Below are 17,448 nucleotides of genomic sequence, written 5' to 3' on the forward strand. Positions count from 1 at the left end.
GGCTTCAGGAGTGATGTATAAGAATATAATTTATTAGGAACTACACAAGTATACAACGCACAGTACAAACAAAACCAAACCTCCAACCAATGTCAGTATGTTCAGGAACACAGACAGGTGTAGTCAGGCTGGAGAGGTAGAGTGGTCAGGCAGGCCGGGTCAGGAACAATTGGGCAGACAAGGTACAAACGGAGCAGGCAGGAGAAAGGTCAGGAATAGCCGAGGTCAGTGCAGGCGGAGTTCGATCAGTGTCAGAGTCAAGCAGGGGAAACAGGCAGGCAGGAGACAGGACCAGGTACAGGGGCACATGGGAAACAAACACCAAGGCCCTGACTGCAGGCCTGTCCATAGCTTAAGTACACCTCCTGCAATCAGCCTCAGGTGATGGCTTGATTGCAGGAGTGAGATTCTTGCTGCTGAGAGCACCCGCTGGCCAGCACTGGTACTGCAGCCCACAAGGCAGGTGAGCCCCAGCACCACCTGTACTGAGCCCATTCCTGACAGATTCTCTAATATTGCAGACAAGTATGGTAACGTAAACATTCCCTTATGCAGAGGCCTGGTTGGGAAGGACACAGGGAACAATAATAAATGGTGTCTCATCTAACTCCCGCTCTGGAGCACACCCAACATTGAGTGAATGTTTTCTGGTGGGCCTACTGGGTACAAAAGGGCAGTGAAAATATCCTCTTGGTATTTGAGAAAGGTTTCAGGTCTTTCAGTGGACTTACGATAAATTACATAAGAATTATAAACAGTCAAATTAAAAAGATAAATTGAGACTTTTTTGTACCAATGGTGGGTTTTTCTTGTTGCAAGGTAGGGCTGGATCATCTAGTCATTAAGATCAACTCAGTATGAACATATTGTACTCATGTATGCGTTTGGGCTTCTGGACATGGCCATTCCTTCTGTTGATTTACATAGAGGTCTCACTGTGAATTGAAGAAAGTAAATATACATCACGTTTGTCCCTCCACTTCATAGCCAATACTTGCTCATTGCGCAAACACGCCGACTTCCCTCTTTGCAATCTTGTATTCACCAGCCTTTGTGGTAAGCCCTTCCTACTAGCTCTCATGGTGGCACAAGCTAGTGTTTGATTCCTGTAGAGGTTGCGGAAGAGGAGCAAGCTTTTATAATAGTTATCCACATACAGATGGTAACCTATATTGAAGAGGGGGAATACAAGTTCCCAAACTATTTTCCCACTGGTTTCAATATAATATGCGCATTGAGGAGGATGCTGTTTGGTGTCCTTTCCTTCATACACATGGAATGCATACGCATACCCCGTGGCTCTGTCACACAACTTGTACAGTTTCACCCCATATCGGGCCCTTTTGCTGGGGATGAACTGCTTGAAGCTAAGCCTGTCAGTAAAGTGAACAAGTGTTTCATCCACACAGATGTTTTTGTATGAGATATATAACTGGGAAAAGTTTTCTGAAAAAAAATTAAGGGGCTGAATTTTATACAGCTTATCATATGCGGTGTCATTTGGTGGGGGGCACTGGGTGTTATCACTAAAATGAAGGAACCGCATGATCATTAGATATCGTGTTCTTCACATAACTGACGAGTAAATGGGCATGTGGTGGATGGGGTGGGTTGACCAATAGGAGTGGACTTAATTTTTTTTTGTCAGTCCCATATTTAACACGAGGCCCAAAAAGATCATAAACTCCTCCACTGTTACCGGTTTCCATTCATAGGGATGGGAATAATTGGAAGTTGGATTGTTGGCTATAAATTGTTGGGCATAGAGGTTACACTGGTCCACAATTGAATGTAATAATTCATCCGTGAAAACTAAATTGAAAAAATCTATAGGTGAAAAATTTTCTGTGTTGGTCTGGACTCCAGGCTGGCCAGTAAAAGGGGGGATATAGCTGCTTCTGATTCAGGCAGAAGCCATAGAGGGTTTGCAAGGGCATCTGGTAGACTGGCATGAGCCCTAACCCTTTGGGGCTGACATGACACCCCACTAATCTCTGGCCTTTCTTGCATAGGTACTCCGTTCCTGGTGGATGCCACTGTGCTACTAGTGGACACCACTGCACTACTGGCCTTCATTTGTAGGGCAAACTTTCTTCCTCCTCTGATTCCATCACATTTCCACTACTTAGCAATGACTCATAATCAGAATCAGAATCTGACAGAGAGTTCCCCGCTGCTCTCGTCGGTCAGACATAGAATTTGATATGCCTCCTCACAGGTAAATGATTTTTTAGCCACACTGGTGACTGTGGGCTGCGGTGACACACGGCTGTGATGGGGACACTAGGTGAGATGTGGCTGCACTGATGGGTGCTGATGCAGTTGCACTAATGGATGCTGCTTCAACTGCACTGATGGGTGTGACTGCACAGATGGGGCAGCACTGGTCAGCTACACTGATGTGGTAGTTGATGTGGCTGCACAGATGGGTACTAATGCGGCTGCACAGATGGGGCAGCACTGGTCAGCTACACTGATGTGGTGGTTGGTGATATGGCTGCACAGATGGGTGCTGATGCGGTTGCACAGATGGGTTCTGATGCAGCTGCACAGATGGAACGGCATTGGTCAGCTACACTGATGTGGTGGTTGGTGATATGGCTGCACAGATGGGTGCTGATGCGGCTGCACAGATGGGTGCACTGATGGGTGCTGATGCGGCTGCACAGATGGGGCTGCACTGGTCAGCTGCACTGATGTGGTGGTTGGTGATGTGGCTACAGAGATGGGTGCTGATGCGACTGCACAGATGGGGCGGCACTGGTCAGCTACACTGATGTGATGGTTGGTGATGCAGCTGCACAAATGGGTGCTAATGCGGCTGCACAGATGGGTGCACTGATGGGTGCTGATGCGGCTGCACAGATGGGGCTGCACTGATCGGTGCTGATGTGGCTGCACAGATGGGGCTGCACAGGTCAGCTGCACTGATGTGGTGGTTGGTGATGCAGCTGCACAGATGGGTACACTGATCGGTGCTGATGTGGCTGCACAGATGGGGCTGCACAGGTCAGCTGCACTGATGTGGTGGTTGGTGAGGTGGCTACACAGATGGGTGCTGATGTGACTGCACAGATGGGGTGGCACTGGTCAGCTACACTGATGTGATGGTTGGTGATGCAGCTGCACAAATGGGTGCTAATGCAGCTGCACTTATGGGTGCTGATGCGGCTGCACAGATGGGTGCACTGATGGGTGCTGATGCGGCTGCACAGATGGGGATGCACTGGTCAACTACACTGATGTGGTGGTTGGCGATGTAGCTGCACAGGTGGGGAGGCACTGGTCAGCTACACTGATGTGAAGGTTGGTGATGCAGCTGCACAGATGGGTGCTGATGCGGCTGCACAGATGAGTGCTGATCAGGCTGCACTTATGGGCACTGATATGCACTGATGAAGCTGCACAGTTGGGGCTGCACTGCTCAGCTATACTGATGGGTGCTGATGAGGGTCCATGGAAGAGACAGCACTGATAAGCGGCACTAATGGGCACTGATGAGACAGAGTTCTGCATTGATGTGCACTGATTAGGCAGCACTGATGGGCTCCACTGATGAGGCAGCACTGATTGTTGGCACTGATAAGCAGCACTGATGAGGGGGCACTGATATTGGGCACTGATAAGCAGCAGTGATGAGGGAGCACTGATAGTGGGCACTGATAAGCAGCACTGATGAGGGAGCACTGATAGTGGGCACTGATAAGCAGCACTGATGAGGGAGCACTGATAGTGGGCACTGATAAGCAGCACTGATGAGGGAGCACTAATAAGCAACACTGATGAGGCATCACTGATAGTTGGTACTGATAGTTGGCAACGATAAGCAGAACTGATGAGCGAGCACTGATAGTTGGCACTGATAAGCAGCACTGATGAGGCAGCAGTGAAGGGCACTGTGTGACACTGGGCACTGTGTGACAGTAATACAGTAAACTCACTGTGATGGCACAGATGGCTCCTTCTCTCACACTCGTCTCTGTGTGAGGGAAGGAGAGCTGTAAACCCCCAGGTGACCTGCAGTGTTTACATATAATGATCACGTGTCATTGGACACACTGATTGTGTGGTAAAGGCCTGTGGTGATTGGTCCTTTACTTCAGTCTGTGATGCACTGTGTCCAAGAGACACTACGATCACAGGCACTCCTGCATGCGTGTGGGGAGCGTGTTCTTGGGAGGACGTCCATGGACGCCTTCCCAGAACTAGAAGACCGCGCAGTAGCCATTTTTCGGCTATAGCGCGGTCAAGAACAAGTTAATATACACAAAAATGACTGGAGTTCCTCTTTAAGCCTAGTATGAAGTTATTCAAAGGGGTGCATGTTGGTTCTGGCATATCCAAAAGAACCTGGGTCTGTAAAGCACTAGATAGGGTATGAAGAACACCACACTACAGTGTCAATGCAATATGTTGAGGAAGAGCAGGGACCTTGCTAAGAGTAACTAAGTATCCATTCCTGACACAAGGCAACCAGTCGTAGGCCTGGTGCTTGGGTGAGGTAAGGATTCGTCTGGTAGCGATGGGGTTTCTGGTTGAGCTCCCTCAGTAGCAGTACATAGTTTCCATTGCAACTGTGGTCAGTGTTACGGAGGTCCTCAGCCTAGCCGCACGTTATGGGTGAAGAAGAGTTAACACAGGACACACATGAGATTTGTCTCTGGTGGGATCCCATTATGTTAATGGGAGTGAAATAACAGAGGTGTGCTAGCTGGTAGAGAAGTCATGGTGTGTAGACCATTAGACCTACACCACTTAACAGAGAAACTCTGCTTCATTACTACACTCAGTGAAAGCTCATCTTTAAGTCAGGGAACTGTCCTAATGTTAGACTTTTCACATGACTGCAGTCTCCACCTGGTTCCGGATATTGGTGAGCGTGCCCTCGGGCAATGATACCCCTAAGACACTGATGCGGGTGTCCCCACCCACAACTTGGCATAGTCCGCAGGAAACACCCACCTTATGCACCCGAAGACCCATATCCCCGCTAAAGAGACCATGGCTCTTTTAGCTAGTTAGAACTTGTTCAGGCTTGCCCATCACCGTGGCATGTGACTGCCAAGCTATACGCTGGATTGGTCCTTGATCAGGCATATAACACCCTATTGGTTGGAACTCCAATAAAGGGACATATAAAATGTCTGAATCATGAAAGCCCTTCAAACTCCAGGTGGCTTGCTGAGCATCTGCCGTCACCATGGATTGCAAATTTCTACCCTAGAAGAAGCAGCTCCGGTTCTGGACACAGGTCTTGTCTTAGGGCCTACCACTGGTTTAGCCTACTGCAACGTGAAAGAGTTGGATTAATTTTGGGTCATCTGCCCAAACTGCCAGAAGAGATCTGTTAACTTGTCTCCATGGGCGAGATGCCACAAGTTTGGATCCTTGATTTTTTTCAGCGCATGGAATGATCCAAGGAGCCCATAGATTTAGGAGAGGATGGACTGCCCAAACACAGGGTAATCCCAGCTATCCTACAGCCATTTGCCCTCTCCCAGTTGTCAAATCCAACTGTAGCTAAGACCACTGACATCGGGCACAACGTACAAGGGTTGGCCTATCCCAAAGAACTTGGGGTTGAGCAGCTGTCCAAAGTTCCTTTATCAGGAGACACACCCTTCAAGGATGAGAGCAGTGAATCCATCTGCTCTCAGAAAGTTACAGTTCCACCCACACCCGCACAGCTGGAACCTGCTGCAGTGGCATCCTTGAGACTGTCCTGGATTCTTCCAGCCTTCTGGACTCTCCCGAACCACTGCTACTTTCAGTGTCAGAGGTTTTCACCGCAACTTTATCACCAGTGTCTCCATAGTCACCAAGGCCACTGTCTTCTAAACCTGTTTGGGTGGCCTGGAATGAGCTTCAATTCGGCAGCAGTGAGGAGGAACATTCGTCCTCCCCAAGAGCTATCATTCCAATACCCTGGGTATCCGAGGAAGCACTGTCGCCTTTCACTTCCAATGCATTCAGCGGCTGGCTACAGGGAGGACCTCGCCACCCAGTCAACGCATACCTCCTGTTCAAGGCAGTCCCTCTTGGCCGCAAATTGACCAGACTAGCCAAGCTACAAAGGCTGTCTGATGCGTATGTCCACCAGAAGTATGGCTATACATTCCCATATGTACCTGAACTCTTGTACCAGCCAGCTGTAAAAAGAGCACCCTAAAACTACAGGCATGTTGTATGGGAGAAACTACAGGTACCAGAACACCTCAGAGAGTTCCGGTATCAAAACAAATTTATTGAGGCCTGCTTTCACAAACAATATAACAAACGTTGGATATTGGTAGACATATCTACATGGACCGGGTTGAGCTGGTTAAACCAGATTACACTTAACCAGTCATCCACCAAGTAACAGACAACCGCCCAGTCACAGGAATAAAGGGTCCTCCTACCGGATCCTAATAATTATGTATATTCAAAGACTTCCTAAGTGTGTACCTTTACATGTCGGTTTTATATTTATTGTTCTGTTAATTGTGTTACAGTTGGTTTTTGTTGTTTAATGTTATTTATTTTCATGGTCACAGCTGGGACAGCTTGCGAAAAAGGGGGGGCAAGTGTAAGCAGGTTGGGTTCTGCTTAGTGAGTTAGTGACTGGCCCAGGCTGGGGAAGAGGAAGGGTTAAATCTGCCTAAGGCTGGTTTGTGGGTTTTTTCCAGCTTGAGCTGGCTCACTTACAATATGGAAAAAAAAAATGTGTTCCCTTGACATGCATGTGCACAAAACACACTGGGAGGAGCTATACGTGCTGATGTCACGCCATCGCGTGGATCTGTGTCCATCTTAGTAAGTGATTATGTCCACATTGTGGCTTGATGCTGTGTTGTGATCGAAAGCCTTGGCTTATGGATTTATTGGATTGATATATGTTCACCTTATGAATAAATGACTACACTATATACCATTCTTTGTGGCTCCATGTGGTGAGCGTCCCTCCTAGGCTTTATGTACAAATGGTGTGGTTTCCCCCCAAAATTGGAGAGAAGGATTATAACAAGAAGTGGTTCCCATACTGTGATGCCCTCTATTTACTAATGCTCGGTTTGCTGCCTTTCGTGATGCAGCCTAAAAGCTGGTGAGTGCAAGGGTGGCAGTTTGCAATGGCACTCGGTGAAGAACTTTTATTGATGGAAGAATTCTACACATTGGTGATGATTGAAATTATCACTGACTATAAGAAAGAGTTACCTTTATAGTGGACTATAATTTGTATGCACTTTCTACTTATTAACACTTTGTGCACTTTAATGATTTTGCACTTTATATCATTGGTTTAATAATTTACAGGTCTACAAAAAACTTTTTTTCAACAGCTGTTTTGGTTATTCCACATAATCTTTGTTTTTTGGTGTGCTGAATCCGAAAATGACCTCCATTTTGTCATAGGACATCACGTTTCCTGACAATTTAGGTAACTATGTTAAATAAGGCAGTACCTCAAAATAAATGGAAATAGACTTATAAAATTAAAGTTTTATTACAATTTTTTCACGAAAATCCTTTTTTGAACTGAAATGAGCTCACCTACACACACTAAACTCGATTCTTCTTCCCTGTGAGTCTCCTCTTGGTGCATTTACGCTTGTGAGTTGCATCTGGAATGTCTTTCTGAAGCATCCAACAGTAGTCTGCCATCATTGTAATGCTCCATTTTCCCTGGTATCTCCTTTCCATCTCTTTAATGTCTTGGTGGAATCGTTCACCCTGTTCCTCACAGCTCCAAAATTTTCAGGAAAGTAGTCAAGGTGGGACTGGAGGAAATGCACTTTCAAACTCATCAGGCAACGTAAAGCTTGAAATGCTTTCAGCATTCATCCGACGATCTTTTTGTAGTGAGGATCTTTGTTATTGCCTAAAAATTTCTGTACGACTTCTTTAAATGCAATCCACCCTTCTTTTTAAGGATCCGTCATGGTATTGACAAACTCTTGATCAACTATAAGCCTTCTGATGTCTGGTCCAACGAACACACCTTCCTTCAATTTTGCCTCCGACAGGCCTGGAAACTTGGTGACCAAGTATTTGAAGCATTCTCCATCTCTTGGAAGTGATTTTACGAATTGCTTCATCAATCCCAATTTTATGTGGAGAGGTGGTAGAAGAACTTTATGGGAAGGTACAAAAGTTTCTCGGAGGACATTTTTTTCACCGACTGTTAGCACCCTCGGCTGCCAACTCTTCTTGGTCCAGTGATTTTGTCGGTCTCGACTGTCCCATAGACACAGAAAACAAGAATATTTGGTATACCCAGCTTGTTGCCCGAGCAGCATGCACAAGACCTTCAAGTCCCCACACACTTGCCAACCATGGTCTTCATATTTAAGTTTACGAAAAACCAATTCCAAGTTCTCGTAGGTTTCCTTCAAGTGTACGGAATGACCTACAGGTATGAAAGCGTAAAAACCACAGTTGTGGAGTAAAACTGCTTTGAGACTTCTTTTTGAAGAATCTATGAAAAGACGCCATTGCTCTGAATCATATTGGATTTTAAATTGACCCATCAGACCTTCGACATCGATGCAATAAACCAACTTGTCTTCCTGGGCGAAGAAAGGAACGAACTCCTTTTCACGATGTCTAAACCATGAAGATGACACTCCTGGCAACAATAAATTCCTGCTTTTCAGCCTTGATCTGAGTAACTCAGCTGCATCTTTGGGAAGATTCAAGTCTCTTACCAAATCATTCATCTCCTTCTGAGAAAACAATTTTGGTCTTGTATCATCTTCAAAGTCAGAACTTGATTCATCATCTGGTTCAGGTATGACTTCACCTTCATCGGAGCTAGGTATCTCTTCCAAGGTAGCAGGGGGCTTGGGTACTGGTATATCTGTGCCATGGGGGATGGGACGAATTGCTGAGTGAAGATTGGGGGATGAAATGGAATGCTTCCATTTGGAATTAAACCCTTTCACATTGCATGAACAAAAGTAACAGTCGTCACTATGGTTCTTTTGCTCTTGCCATACCATAGGAAACCCATAACGGAAAGATTTTTTCTTACCCTTGAACCAGTTTCGGAGGTCTTCAATACACCGTTTGCACACTTTATGAGGCGCCCAAACTTTATCTTTGTCTCCAATTTTTAGTCCAAAGTATGCAAAGTATACTTTTTTCACAAAGTCTGTAATATTCTGCTGTTGCTTCAACACTGTATATTCACCACAGATGAAACAGAAACTGTCTGGCGAATTAATACACTTTCTGGGAGCCATAACATAACGGTTGAAGAATGACGAGCTAACACGAACTGTGATGAAAAAGTGTGAACGGCCTAGAACCAAGAACCTGATGATGATTCGTGCACAAGTGTGGACTGCAGGAGAGAGCAGCTCTGTGTCTGTACACAAGATGTCACAGTGTTGGCCACGCCCCCCTGCACTGACCAGAGCTGCTGCTATCTGCCCTGTGTCTCCCTCCCACTGGATTCTTCAGGAAAGAAACCCCTTCTACCATTAGAAGCACAGACTCAGGGCTAAGGCTTACACATACAGCATGCTTCTGAGTATCCCAGTAGTCAGACATGTCACTCAGAGCAGCACTTGTATTCACCCCCTTTGCAGGGGGGGAGGGGCAGAGATTGTTTACCTGCAAATAACAACAAAGGGTCAGAAGAGAACTAGGGAAATGAGGAAATAGAATTTTTTTTCCCTAAAACTTGCTTAGCTTATGTATATATTGCCGACCATCAGATTTATAGTGCTATAAGGTTTTCGTGGAATTATTTAATGGTTTTTTTGACATTTTAAATCGTAAATGCACTTATGTGAATTAATTAATAGTAATTTGGACTTTAAATTGGGTTAAAAACCCATAATGTAAAAAAAATACCAAAAATTAAAAAAATTTGATAAATTTGAAGACAATATTGCATTTTGTGGCAAACCATGATGTCTAGGAGTTTTTTCAATATTTTATTTGTTTTCAGCACACCAAAATACATGGAAATTAGATAAAAATAATCAAACAGCTTTTCAGTCCTGTGTAATGAATATATTTCTTTGTTATTGGCTCTGCAAATGTTAAGTATTTGCACTTTAGAGGTTTGTATGCTAGATGTACTTGCAAGCTGCCCAGAAAGATCTTTCTCTAGCACTATTTTTGGGTTTATTGTTAGACTTGCCTGGCCTGTGTGTTACACACTCATGACCCCTGCTTTTGGTGTGTTATGAACTGCTGACCCCTCACGATGGACACTATGTTGTACATTATTTTAGTGTTTATCTCTGTATTCTCTGCAAAAGCTGTTAGGATGCTGCACTATAAATAAACTGTACTAAAAGTTGTAGCTAGCTGGATAAATACATTATACATACATAATTTTATTAATGAATAATACCTCTTTGGATGTGTTTCTGTTTATGATAAATATTCCAGTGCCAGTTGGGATTCTTATCAAAGCAGCTGCAGGAATAACTGGAAACCACATGCATAGGGCCATGGCCATGTTTCAATGGCTACACTCACTTTTGGCTGTGGCACACTATGTGTGCCACATTCTGCCTATTCAAAATTGTCCTTTGTCAAGTTCAAAATTGAGAGGTATGCATCATGGGTGGAGATCATATACTCTCCCATACCTAGAAACTGGGTATTCTGCAGCAACGGACACAGAAGCAGGAGCAACAGTTGAGTCCAGGAGAATTGAGTGTAAAATGGTCACAGGGTGGGCTTTAAGCCAGCCGTAAATGGATTGAAATTTGGCTGGCTCAACAGGGACTAGCCAAATATTGATCTATGTATCAGCAAGGAGGTTGTACAAAAGTCAATCTACCAATTGACTTCTGTACAATCGCCCTGTCAATTTTTTTGTTGCTCAATCAGCACCACAAACTATAGCCAACAGCACTGTCTTCTGATGGGGGAAGTCTTCCCACTATCAGAATACAATTGCTCAGTGGGAGGAATCCCCCATCCACATCAAATGTGTGGATGGGGATATTGAGTTTCTTTTTTTTTTTCAACCCACTGTTTTACTATGCTTCAGTTATGAATGAACATAGTGAGGTACTGATCACTCACTGTGTTCATTCAGAAAAGGAAGGGGCTTTTCATATGTATTACTAATGTATCCTTTTGATTCTAATTTGACAGGGAGAGCTGCAACCGTGGCTGGATTGTGCTGAGCCTGCTGACTGGATATTTCTCGCCTACCCCCATTCTGCTGCCATGTGTTACCAAGTACCTTCAGGACACTGTTGGTGACTATCAAGGTATGTCAGTTATTGACTATCACATCATCTAACAAACTGTGAAAGCACATGGGTTTTACAGCTACCAGTAATATCATTCCTGTAGAGTTTTATTCTTCTCACTGTTGACAACACATTCTAATATACAGACAATGTAACTCATCCTGGCTCTAAACACATACAAGTCTATGGGAATGCAAGGACAGCTTGAAGCTGGTTGCTGCAGCTTAGGAGATAAACTGCAAGTAAAATGCACCTGACAATGAATTCTAAATGATCTCAGAAATGTCTCAAACTGATGTCAAATCCAAGTGGTATGCATCAAAAATCAAGCTGCATTTGCCCATCTACAGAAACCCTAAGCCCATTGACAAAGACCCTAAACATTACCACACTGAATTCTGCATGATAGCTCATTTTCAAGGTTGTTTGGCCAATACCCTTTTACATAAACACCCTCATGTGAATGGCTGCTACTGTGCACATGCTGACATGGCTTGCTATGTTAGAAATCCTTCTAGTATCCGCAGGCCACATCATTGCCACATGATTTGCATTTTACTACCATAGTTAGTTAAAACTAGGTTTGATATCAAAGCTAGTAAGAGAGAAGTAAAAACTTTTTCATGAGAAACAGCATTTAAGTTGTCTCATTGGCCTTGATAGTCATCCAAATGAAGAAGAACAATAAGAAGAGTTCTATTCACTTCTACCCTTTGGCATGGTCTGCCAAGCAAGTTTAAATAAGGAGGGAACACTTAACCCTATAAATCAGTAAGAGCATTCTTCTTATCTTTCATACAGACTTACTATACCTCCCCTACCTTTCAATGGTCATGAGTAAACCTAAAGTTCAATATAAGCATGTTCCTACTGGCCAAAAAAAAAAAAAAAGAGTTAAACCACTAGGAACATACAGGTGGAGGAAGAGGACAGCTCTCGACACTTCCTGGAAGTGTTGAAACTTGTTGGTTACAAAAGCCTGGGAGACCACGGACATCCCTTATCACATGACCAGCAGTATACCATTCTTATGTTGGATTGAAAAACAGCATTGTAGACAAGTGGTTCTGATAGGTTAGATAAACAGATAATTGCCCTTTATTATTTGAGTAGAGACAGGAGACTGTCCAGGACTCCAGAGTCTGGTTGCTATATCAGTCTTAAGCAGCTCATACTTGATTCGTTTTTTTTTCGTTGAATGCACTGATCAGCGCTGCCAACTCTAGCCAGCGGTGCTGATCAAGCTGCATTTATATGACAGGCTGGGTGTACAGAATTCGATCAGTAGGTAGACACTGTCCCAATATGTGGTTTGAAATTCGGCCAGTCCCTGCTGAACTGGCCAAATTTCGATCTATGTATGGCTGGCTTTAGGTGGAGCAGACCTTTATAGCTTTCATGAATTCCAAATGTTTGTTTAGCAGACTTTTTTATTGATACTCTTTTTTTTATTATGTTTAGAAATCTCTCGGAACTGCCAAGAACACTTGCGCCATACTGTTCTGTATCATGGCCGCCGGCACCTACCTCCGCGGAATGAAGTGGAAGCTCTGCTGGTAACTGAGAATATTTAGGAAGGATGCTGAACAGAGTTTGGGCTAGAAGTGTGAGATAAAATAAATATTATGTTTGGTAGGATAAGCTCATTAATATTTTTCTTCCTTCTAAAGAATGGACGGGTGTCTCGACGTGTTATTATAGTTTTGCCAGGCGGAGTTGAATATACTACCAAACTCAAGACCTTTTCTGTGAGTATCAATAGAAACTAGAAAAATATATTGTACTAGACCCTGGAAAGCTCAGAGAGATGTTGTATATTACTTGCAGTCCATGCAACACACTGCACCATTATAGCAAAATTAATTCTTAGGACCAATATGACGTTATCTGGGATGTGGAAACTATGTGCAACCATCACCACTGCTTTTTATAGCCATCCAGAGAAGGAATGACCCCCCCTAGATATGTGATGATCGCCCCTTTGTCTTACTCTGCATTATCACACTGAGAGGTATAATCATGAAGATTAAGAATGGAGAGGAATTGAAAGTGATATTTCCATCCAGTACCATGATCTAACTTCCTCCAATTCTGAGGGATTTGATGGATATATTCTCATGTGTTTGTGACTCTTTTATAAGGGTCCATATGTTCTGGTAAGAGTCCTACCATTTTCTGGTGGTGGAGCACTAATCATATTGAAGACACGTGGTGATCTACTGCATGGTTCAACATACTGGGACTATATTCACGTTTGGATTTATATATATTATCACTTATATGATTTCCTTAGTTGTTACATTTGAGTGCGGCAATTTATTTATAAGATTACAAGGAGCGTCCGCTATAGGGTCAGGAGAGGAAGTCCACAACCCTATTTTTTTTTCAAACAGAGCTGGTCTCTGTCTGCATATGTTAATTTGTATAAGGGGAGAACAGAATTAAACTGACATATACATGTGGAGACTGATGGAGGATACACGCTGGCAGCTGAGGGCATCCCTGACAAGCCCACAAATGTAGTGCTGCTCACATAAGGGAGCCATTGGATGATGCTTGTCTTCTGATGCTTCCCTGGTCTCGTTCTGGCCATCCGCCAGGGTAATCTGCCTGTGTACATTTCCTGTTGGTCTCTCTACTGCTATAGCTACTGGTCTTCGAGCCTGACCACTGACCATGACAACAAAGTTCAATAAACTTATCACCAATAATACCCAGCACAGAAATGCACACAAAATTAGGAAGGAATAAGCAATGGTAACCCAACATATAGCAGTGATTAAGTAACATCAGCAAACTGTGACTACCCACAAGGTGCCAGAGGTTCCAACACTGGTTGTGGGGAAGAAGGCCTAAAATGGCAGCCAACTCCCCTGCAGCCACTGGAACAAGATAAATAACCTTTTAAATATTTTAGATGGGGGGGGGGGGGGCGCCACTTTAAATGAGCAGTGGATATTTGTGATTATAAAGTAAAGTCTATTCTGAAATTATTGACATATTCTGCCGGCATGCTGGGACCCTTAAAGGTTGAAGAGTGATGGTGAATGACAAGACCAGGTCTCCAGAAAGATTAAAGGAAGTGACAAGCAAAGTTTCCATAGCTGTCTTGGGTATATTATTATTCTTATTATACAGGATTTATATAGCGCCAACAGTTTTCACAGCACTTTACAATATAAAGGTAGACAATTACAATACAGTTCAATACAGAAGGTATAGGAGGGCCCTGCTTAAAGGAGCTTATAATCTGCAGGAAGTGGGAGGTGGCAAAAAAGGGGATAGTTGCAGGGGATGATCTGATGGAAATGACTCAAGTACAGTTCTTAGGTGGAGGTGGGGTAGGATTCTCTGAATAAGTGAATTTTCAAAGACCGCCTCAAGGTGGACAGGGTGGGTACTGACCGGAAATACTGGGGTAGGGAGTTCCAGAGGATAGGAGAGGTTCCGGAGAAGTCCCGGAGGTGAGCATGGAAAGAGGTGAAAAAGGTAGTAGAGAGCAAGGTATATGTACAGTATACATATTGTATGTATATTCTGGTGTCTGCTAGCAGTGTCCTTAACACCCTTCTCACCCAGCACTGCTATAACATCACAAGCTCCTCACCCAGCACCTCTGTAACACAACACCCTACTCACCCAGCACCTCTGTAACACACCACCCTCTTCACTCAGCACCTCTGTAACACACCACCCTCCTCACCCAGCACCTCTGTAACACACCAACCTCCTCACCCAGCACCTCTGTAACACAGCATACTCCTCACCCAGCACCTCTGTAACACACCACCCTCCTCACCCAGCACCTCTGTAACACACCACCCTCCTCACCCATCACCTCTGTAACACACCACCCTCCTCACCCAGCACCTCTGTAACACAGAATACTCCTCACCCAGCACCTCTGTAACACAACACACTCCTCACCCAGCACCTCTGTAACACACCACCCTTCTCACCCATCACCTCTGTAACACACCACCCTCTTCACCCAGTACCACTGTAACACAGCATACTCCTCACCCAGCACCACTGTAACACACCACCCTCCTCACCCAGCACCTCTGTAATTCACCACCATCCTCACCCATCGCCGCTGTAACACACCACCATCCTCACCCATCGCCGCTGTAACACACCACCCTCCTCACCCAGCGCCTCTGTAACACACCACCCTCCTCACCCATCACCGCTGTAACACACCACCCTCCTCACCCAGCACCTCTGTAACACACCACCCTCCTCAACCAGCACCTCTGTAACACACCACCCTCCTCACCCAGCACCTCTGTAACACAACACACTCCTCACCCATCACCTCTATAACACACCACCCTCCTCACCCATCACCTCTGTAACACACCACCCTCCTCACCCATCACCTCTGTAACACACCACCCACCTCACCCAGGACCTCTGTAACACACCACCCTCCTCACCCATCACCTCTGTAACACACCACCTTCCTCACCCAGGACCTCTGTAACACACCACCCTCCTCACCCAGCACCTCTGTAACACAACACACTCCTCACCCATCACCTCTATAACACACCACCCTCCTCACCCATCACCTCTGTAACACACCACCCTCCTCACCCATCACCTCTGTAACACACCACCCTCCTCACCCAGGACCTCTGTAACACACCACCCTCCTCACCCAGCACCTCTGTAACACACCACCCTCCTCACCCAGCACCTCTGTAAGTTGTCAGTTTATGGACATTCAAATTTTTGCATATCCCTGTTACTCAATAAGTGGGCTTTAAGAGAAGTCCTGTCAGACTTCCGCAGCTGCAGGCGCTGTGTGAATTTCTTAAAATTGCTTTAATTTTCAATCACTCTTTTTATTGTAAATTCCCCAGCCCACCCAGCCTTCTAGTCTCAAGTGTACACTCAGTACAGGAGCACAAGAAGAGGGGGAGAAGAGAGTGTTAACCTGACTTGAACAACTGACTGTCAGTACTTTTATACAGTTTGAATAAAATTTCAGATTTACATAGGATTACCTGCTGAGAAGTGTATTATCTTGGTTTGCATGGGTAGATGATAAAATGGTCTGTCCTTCCACCAGGTGGCAGCCGATCTGGTCCCCGAGATCTGTGAGAAGCTGATGGTGTCGGATCCAAATGAGGTGGAAGAATTCGCCATATTTGCCAACAAGAACAAAGGTAACATTATGTGGTTGTTTAGTGTTCAGGCATATGTATCTATCTACTTTTCTATTCTGTCATTTAGTAGAAGAAACTCGAAAGTAAATGTGACCAATCCTACTTCTGACAGGTGAGATGGTGCGGCCTCTGCGTGTCAGGGATTATATTCATGATTTCCTGCTCCAGGACAATTCTGTGACCTTGGAGTTCAAAAGAGTCACATGGAAAGCAACACTGAAGGGACGTAGTGAACTCTATGTTCAAGTGCATTTCAGCCAGGTACCAAAGACTTGTTTTTTTTTTCTAATTTTATTGAAAATTCTGAAGTAATTTACATATAACATTCAGAGTGTATGCCTGAAGAAGAGAACCTCATTAAAGTAATTTTACAGTGGAAGTGTCTACTGTACATTTGGGTTGTAGGTACATTATTTGCTGCTCTCAATATAAGCAATGCAGTAAAGACCCTCATTTAGTCAGTCAACAGCTGGTTGTTTTCATTCATCAGAGGTGAGTGACCCTTGCTTTTTCCGATCAGCCAAAAACACTTAGGATTCTATTTATGAAATGTTCACTGCATTAAAGTGGTAGTAAACCACCAAAAAGAAAAAAAAACCCTGCAAAATAAATAATGTCTTAGTGTGCTAGTATGCATTGTATACTAGCACATTATGAAAGACCTGCTTTACAACAAAGCCCACTGTCACCACTAATAGGGCTTTCATCTTCACTGGTCTTCCTTCTGGGTTCATGGGCTCTGGCCATTTGATTGACTAAGCCACGATGACGTCATTCCTGCGCATGCTGCGCTGCAGCCCAGCGCTCTGAAGAAATGGCTTGGGTGTTCTGTTCCTTCAGAGAGCATGTGCAGGTGACAGGGGCACTAAATATCTTCTAAGTGTTTAGGAGATATTCCTTGTACCTACAGGTAACCTTTATTATAAGTTTACCTGTAGGTTCAGGTGTCCAGTGGGAATTTACTTCCACTTTAAGTCTGGGTTCACATATGTGCGGTGCATTATATTGCATGTAATTCGCACAGGAACCGCACCGCATTCCAGTGCAAATCACATGCAATTTGTGTGCGG

General features: G+C 44.6%; 1 protein-coding gene across 1 annotated transcript in view; it reads left to right on the plus strand.

Annotated features, from left to right (window-relative positions):
- The window catches only part of MYO15B (myosin XVB), a 205,917-nt gene that overhangs the window by 166,304 nt on the left and 22,165 nt on the right, over positions 1-17,448 (plus strand). The window contains exons 34-38 of the mRNA XM_089654889.1: positions 11,104-11,222; positions 12,666-12,760; positions 12,875-12,952; positions 16,282-16,378; positions 16,491-16,639. Coding sequence (XP_089511015.1) covers positions 11,104-11,222; positions 12,666-12,760; positions 12,875-12,952; positions 16,282-16,378; positions 16,491-16,639 — 538 coding nt within the window. The remainder of the gene's footprint in view (positions 1-11,103; positions 11,223-12,665; positions 12,761-12,874; positions 12,953-16,281; positions 16,379-16,490; positions 16,640-17,448) is intronic.

This window comes from Staurois parvus, unplaced genomic scaffold, assembly GCF_062004578.1.
Source record: "Staurois parvus isolate SC_StPar_1 unplaced genomic scaffold, SC_StPar_1.0 ptg000813l, whole genome shotgun sequence".
Lineage (NCBI taxonomy): Eukaryota > Metazoa > Chordata > Amphibia > Anura > Ranidae > Staurois > Staurois parvus.